The 7,530-nt window shown below is 40.2% G+C and overlaps 1 protein-coding gene across 2 annotated transcripts in view; it reads left to right on the top strand.

Moving 5' to 3' along the window:
- Positions 1–318: 318 nt before the first annotated feature.
- The window catches only part of LOC135278502 (ras-related protein Rab-10-like), a 32,181-nt gene continuing 24,969 nt past the window's right edge, over positions 319–7,530 (top strand). Inside the window, exons 1-2 of one of the 2 annotated variants that reach the window (XM_064385040.1) lie at positions 319–536; positions 6,513–6,573. In XM_064385040.1, coding sequence (XP_064241110.1) covers positions 377–536; positions 6,513–6,573 — 221 coding nt within the window. In that variant the 5' untranslated portion in view covers positions 319–376. The remainder of the gene's footprint in view (positions 537–6,512; positions 6,574–7,530) is intronic. The other variant, XM_064385032.1, reaches the window with a different exon arrangement.

Genomic DNA, 7,530 nt, shown 5'->3' with positions numbered 1-7,530 from the left:
TTTTTTGGTTTGGGGTTTTTTTTGTGTGTGTGTTGCAGGTCACTTTGACTGTCATATTAAAAGTGAAAAAGAGGAAAGTCTTAAAACCTGTTTCCTCTGCCTCTGACTTAACGCTAGGAAGCAACGTGAAACCAGACTGTTTATTTCTGTACTTCACGGGGAAGCGTCACGGGGGTTGTGAAAGTTCCTCGCTTCCTCCCCGGTGATGAAATTTCTTTCAAAAAAAAAAAAAAAAAAAGAAGAAGAAGAAGAAGAAGTGTATCTTTGCATAATTTCATCACGCCGGCTCGGGGCAGCGGCTGGCGCTGAGGAGGCTCCGGGCCCGCGCCCGCCCCGCCCCGGCGCGGCCCGGCCCGGCCGGCACTCGGCGCCCGCCATGGCGGGGCTGGGGCCGGCCGCGGAGGCGCGGCCGCTGCTGGTCAAAATCGTCATGGCCGGAGAGTCCTGCGTGGGGAAGACGTCCATCGTGCGCAGGTACACGGAGCCCGGCTCGCCTGCCGCCGGCTCTCCCGCCACTTCGTACATGGCCACGATCGGTGAGTGCCCGTCGGCTCCCGTGCGCCTCCGCCCGCCTCGCTGCCGCCCCTCGCCCTCCCTCCCCGGTGCCCGCGGCTCGCCCACGGCCAGACCGGCGCTGTCAGCGCGGCCCGGCCGGGCTGGGAGGTGTCAAACCTGCGCTGAGCTGTACGGGTGTGCAGCCGCGTCCAGCAGCTTAAACCTTTGCCGGGGCGTCAGGACATGTGTCACACTGGCTCCAGAGCCACTGCTAAGTGCTGGCTTGTTACACTGTCGTCGCTGCTCGTCTGGGCTTTGGGAACTTGCTCCTGGTGTAAACTTGTGAAGACTTGCTTCTCACAGTTTCTCATTGCCCACTGAGGCCCTGCTGCTGTACATCGGTGCAGGTGCAGAGAAAATAATACAGAGCTCTAGATCAGCTAGGTTGGAAATGACCTCTGAGATCATCGAGTCCAACCTGTGCCCGAGCACTGCCATGTCAAACAGAGCATTCACTGAGTGCCTTGGCCGCTCTGAAACACCTCCAGGGTTTCTCCACCACCTCCCTGGGCAGCCCATGCTAATGTCTAATCACACTTTCTGGGAAGATATTCTTTCTAATGTCCAACCTAAACGTTCCCTGGCACAGCTTGAGGCTAATTTCTCTTGTCCTGTCACTTGTTGCCTGAGAGAGGCTGATCTCCACCTGGCTACAGCTTCCTTTCAGGTACCAACCTCAGAGAGCTGTCAGATGTCAGTAAAAAGAGCCCAGTTAATCAATATTTCAGGCTAGAAAGGGCTTTAGCTTTGTGTTTATAAATTTAATAGTATAAGGATATCTTCTACTATAGTTAGAAGTATGCACGATGATTAAAGCAGTGTTGTTGCTATGATGGAAATCATTAACCCTGCCAGCCCATGTCAGTTCTGCGCTGGTACCACACACTGCAGCTGGCGGGTGACAGGGAGCTCCCCACTGCCTTGGCACTCCCAGGCTCACAGTGCCATGGGGAAGGGCAGCATGACTGTCCACATGCTGGAAACCTTGTCTCCAGAGTGAAAATGTGTTATGCAAGTACAGGGGTTTGATTTGCTGTGGACATTTTCCCAAGTCCCCATTGGGAAATTTTAATTTTTAAGAGTTTGTGTGTAGGAATATTTTTTCTTTGAGTTAATTTGATTTGATTTTGAAGAGAAAACTAAATTATGCCAGGAAATTGTGTATTCCTGCATTTGGAATGTGCATGGTTCATTTACACATCTTTCAATCTGGGAGGAGTTGGCATAGTGGAATTAAGTACCAGACAGTAGCTGTGGCAGTAGTTGGTCCAGGGAATACTTAATGTACCTGAGATGACTTGAGCTGCTTACATAAGAATGGCTGAACTTTGACCACTTTTTATTTTCTTGCCCTTTCTTACAAAGCAGTTTCTGAAACCAGCACAGACAAAGAGGGAAGAAAACAACAGTAAAGTTAGGAAATTGATCCTAATAATAGGCAACTTGTTGCAAGGCTTAGCAAGAAAGAATGGTTATAAAAATAAATAACAGCTTTGTTATAACTTGATGTAGTTTACATGGAGATTCCTGACCATGAGGTTATTATTTTGAGACATAATTTCTTTTACTCCTGCTTCAGTCCACTGCAGACTCAAAAGACTTTTATATGCTATTAAGGATATATTTCCCAAGTTGTGACTTGAGCTATTTCAAGGAATAATGAAGATAATAGTTTTTGTGACAGTTTATGGACTAAGGTTAATCTCTTTAGTTTCATTAGTGACATGGATTATTGAGATATTTAAAAACTTTCTTTTTTTAAAAAAGCTTATCTGAAATATAAATCAGTACTGCAAACATGGTATTTGTTACCTGAATGTGTTTTTAAAAGTTATTTCTGAAATACTGTGTTTGATTTAATTCAGTTTTACCATGTGTTTTAGAGCTTGGACTTTGAAAACAAATGGGATTATGAGTGGTGTTTTCCAAAAGACTAATGTTGGCAGTGGAAAGTTGCTTCTTCATGGAGACAGCTGCAATGGAGAGCATGCCCTAGAGATTGTGTCTCCTAGTGATGTAAAGGAAGAAGACACGTAGTGTTTTCTCAGTTTGTGATGGCTCCTTCCTCACTGCTGATACCATTGGAACAAATAACTTTTTGTCTGGATGCCTGTTTCATACCAGCTCAGTCAAATGATCCCTTTCTGTTGTACAGCCTATTAAATGCTCGTCTGCTGTCAGGTGATTTTTCACTTTACCTGTCCAATTGAAATGGTGATTTGAGTAGAAGGAGCATTATCCTGACTGTGCAGTCTTGCAGCTTTCTGAATTCCCTGACAAAATCATATGCCATCACCTTCCTTGGTGGCAGAGGGTCACAGGCACACCAGTTAAAAGGTTGTTGAAAGTCTCATTTCTATGTCATCATGAATCACAGATTTGTGTTACTAGGAGAGATCCTAGTGTTATTACAGGAGGAAAAAAACAGACAAGCATTTTGTAGTAGGCTCTGGTAGTAGTTTTCTAAAATTATGTATTCTATAAGAAAATGCAAAAAATACATCCACAGTAAATTTTCATTGAAAGCTTTTAATGCAGCACTTAAATACTCAAGGCTGGGTGCCCTTTCTTGTCTTCAATTACATAGTTTAGATAAATTATCAGCAGTTATAGTTTTCTAATTAAACTTTTACACATCATAAGGTGGATGCATTGTATTATGAATAGATTATAAAGAATAAGGGTTTTTGTTTTAACAATGGTATTGTGTATGAAGTCACAGAGGTTTATGAACAGAAGAACCTCCTTGTATATCAGTGAACAGAATTGTGATCTCACAGGCTGTGGGGTTATTTTGCTGTATTGTAGTTGCTGTGTGGTCCTTCAGCACATGTGTTTTCTGTGAGAAACATTACTGCAGAGCTGTGAGTCCTCCCAAATCTGTTGTAGTTGAAAGTGGTGCAACTTCAACATTAGGATTAAAAAGTCTGTGTAGATTCCCTGATATTTACTTTAGAAGGGAATAAAGTAATCAACAAAAATGAACCATATTGAAGGTAAATGTATCCTGTGTTAAGAACACTGGTAGCAATCCACATCTTAATAGTTTTTTTAACAAAACTGGATGTTTTTGTCACTCTTGTTTTCCTAACAAACCATCTTATCCCATGCGTTGCTTTTCTCAGCAAACCAGGAATTTTCACTGCTTGTGACTGCTCAGACACCTCTCTGCTTCAGACATTGCTTGACATGTTCAGAAAAGAATCTGATACAAATAATGCACCAGCAACTAGGAGGGGTTAAGTATGGGTTAGGAGTAACAGTGGAAACTCAACCCACCACGTCTCACTGGGCACTTGCCCAGTTTGGGCACAGGACCTGCTAGGAACTGCTTCCCTGTTCCTGAAGATGCTGTATGACAGGCAGTGGGCTGGATAGAACCTGCACAAGGGCATTCACCACCCTCTGTCCATGCTTTCAGTCCTGCTAAGCTACTCAAATTTGCATTTTCTTTGGATAGACATACATTTTTGAGCATTTTCTATCAGGAACCCAGCAGGTTTTTTTTTGTGTGAAAAGTGTGTTGTGATTTTCCAGGCCAGCTGCAAAAGACCTCTTTGAAGAGGACTTCTGCAGATGGACAGAGGGAGGGAAGAGAGGGACATTTCACAGTTGATTTACCCTGTGGCTGACTATTTTTATGCTTTTTAGACTTAATTGTCTTTTAGGTGCCTCAGTCCAAATTACGGGCATTATTTACTCTTTGAAATAAAAAGAAAATAAATTTTCATAGCTCCAAAAGTTGGAAATAACAACCAGAATTAGAGCTTGCATCCAGCATCCCCCGTTTTGGTTTTTTTTGACAGCCTAAAAGAAGTGAGTACATGCTGTTGCATTCCAATAACATTTATCTCAAGAGCTGTAATCAATGCTTGCTTTGTTATGTTGATCATGTTGTATACCAGGTAGGCCTCAAAAGCATCTGAAATCTGTGATCTGTCTTTGGCATTGTGTATCTCATTTTTCTTTTCTGTCTTTCCAATTTGCTAAGTTTGCTGGAAATTTCATATAAAGACATGAACAATTCATGCATGCAGAACATATTGACTTCTGTTTTTCACTAACATTCATTGACCTTTTCGGTCAATAAATTTTGAAGTTGACTTAAGAAGTCAATATGCCTGATTTTAATTTAGATTAAGTTTTAGTCTGATTCAGCACTCTGCTTCCCTTTTTACAATTTTTTTTAAAAAGCTTATGGCAATTTATTATTAAAATATATGTCAACTAAGAACTTGTCCCTATAGTTCTGGGAATCCCTGTTGGAATAGAATTTTTTGCTGTGTTCCCAATGTACCATTTGTAAGTGACATTCCAGCCTCCCAGTGTATATCTGTCCCTCTCAACTGCTTCAACATCAATTGTAGAAAATTATACAGATAATTAAACAAAACCATGTGAATTTCAGGAGCAAATGTTTTCCATCATGTTGGAATCTCACCTTATGTGAGCAAATTTTACTTAAATCACATTTCCTTCTGACAATATTAATTCCATCAAGGAAGCTTTGTGTAATATTAATTACAGATACCAATTATATTATTTCATCTTTCCTTTTCATTGAAGCTTCAATGAAAATTCATCAAGTGAAGGACATGACTATCATAATAATTTTTAAAATCCACCTCAACTGCCTTACCACATACACACAAAAAATGGTAATAGCATTGAAAGTGCATGCAAGTGCATGCATGTGAGAGTGTACTTGTCAAAATTTTGTGCACAATACATCTGTCAGTGCAAAGGAGGGGAGCATTTCCTCTGCGTTTTTGGTTTGCTGCCATGGGTGCTTTCCTTTGATAAAGTAATTTGGCTTGCACATTCTTACGGAAATACGGTTGTATGAACTTAAATTTTTTGTGATTTTTCAGTCTGTCTGGTTCCTTCAAATGACATTACTACTGGTGAAAAGACTCTGTCATTTTAAGCAGCTATAGTTTGATCTTATGGAATTTTGCCCATACAGTATGGTCAGTTGTCACAATGTTACCTTAACTTCATTTACTGTAATTGACAAAAAGAGCCTAATTGTTTTTCAGTAGGGGGAAAAAAGCAATCATGGAAATTATCAAATGGTATTTCAAACTTCAGCAATGAAGTAGTAGGGAAAACAACGCTCTGCAAAAATATGTCACTCTAAGATAGCTGATAGCTGGCAGATTCTAATTTTAGAACTGGAACTTCAACAGCTCATAAATCTAGGTATCTAACACATCTGGAGTACTAATTTGACGATTTAATAAAGGAAACACTATAAATCATAAGGAATATATCTTTGAGGAAGTATCTATATTGTACATAGAGACAACATTCTGCATTGATTTTAAGTGTTAATGCTTGCTTTTAGCATTGGCTTTCTGGATCTGATTTAGGCTGTAGAGCCAGTCCTCTTCATTTTGAATTAAAATCCTGTGTATGTTTGTCTTTGCACTTAATGTGTACAGGCAAATCCTATTTCTACTCATGTACACCTGGATATTTTTTTTAGGGTTTTGGAAGTAAGGACAGAAAAATTGTGTTGCTCATGTGACAGCTGCTTTGTAAGCATTTTTACCTTCCCACTCATAGCTGCCATGCTCTTGAAAATCACCAGTGTATTTGCACAATGTACTGTTGTGGATAGGCCAAGAAACTGCTGTCACATCCCTTGCCAATCCATGGTGATACTTACTTGTAGTTTCAGAGTATCTTCACCTTTGCTTTCACCTGCCCTTTCTTTGCTTGGTATTGTCATTGCTTGGAATTGTATTTGTGCAATGTATTGGCACTGAGCAGTGAATAATTTCCTTTTAAAACTTCCATTTTGAATGTATGTGGTTGGCTAGTTATTGTTTCTATGGTATTGTTCCTTTTCACTTTCTGTTTGAAACTGTGTGATAACTAGAGCTGGGAAACAATCTTCAAAGGGAATCCATGTTATTATGAGAAATGTTACAGATTTTCCTTTTTTCTTCTAGGCATTGATTTTAAAGTAAAGCCAGTAATGTTTAATGATACAAGAGTGAAACTTCAAATTTGGTAAGTTTTAATTAGTATCACAAAAGAAGGCCAACTAAATTGCATTATGACATGAAAAATCTCATCTACTTTAAATTGTGTGTCTTCATAAAGTGCAGGTGCTCCTACTAGATAATTTTAAAATTTGAATTTAGCAAGGGAGAATATATATTTTTTGCAATAACTAATGGAAGTTAAAAAGAGGGTTGTCACCGGGTTGTGTTAGCAATAAAACTTGCAGCTTACAAACAAGTGCAGATCTATGATCCGTATGAAGTGTATTTAATTGTATAGGAGCATTGAAGAGAGTGACAAAGCAAGAAGATGTTACATTTCATTACCCATCAAATGTGTGTTCAAAAGGGTCACCAAAAGAAATTACTTTTGATAAGATGAATCTTTGGGAACATACACTATTTTTGGTTTTGAAATTTTTCTAAAGGTTATGTAGGGCTTCTGACACTTGGCTCTCCAGGCATCTAATACTGAAGATTATCTCTATATCAGTATTTAACTTGTCAAGGAGTAAATCTTTATATGAATTATCTGACCGGTATTGGATCTGCACTTATTTCATCTCAGGCATTAATACAAAAATAATAGATGCTTGTTTATAGTTTTCTTAAGGCATAATTCATAGAATCATAGAATATGCTCAGTTGCAAGGCACCCATCAGGATCATTGAGTCTGACTTCTGGCCTTGCACAGGACACCAAGAATCACACCATGTGCCTGAGAACATTGTTCAAATGCTTCTTGAGCTTTTGTCACGGTCAGTGGGTGACAAAGGTTTTTCTCTGGGTGAAAAACCTTTTCCTGATAGCCAGCCTGCCTGCTCCTGACTCAGCTTCAGGCCATGTCCTCAAGTCCTCTTACTGGTCATGAGAGTGAAGAGATTGGTACCTGCCCCTCTGCTTTCCCTTGTGATGAAGTTGGACTGCAATGAGGTCTCCCTTCAGTCTCTCCCAGGCTGAACA

Source organism: Passer domesticus, chromosome 1 (assembly GCF_036417665.1).
Source record: "Passer domesticus isolate bPasDom1 chromosome 1, bPasDom1.hap1, whole genome shotgun sequence".
In the NCBI taxonomy this organism is placed as follows: Eukaryota; Metazoa; Chordata; class Aves; order Passeriformes; family Passeridae; genus Passer; species Passer domesticus.
This window is presented reverse-complemented; position numbering and strand designations above follow the sequence as displayed.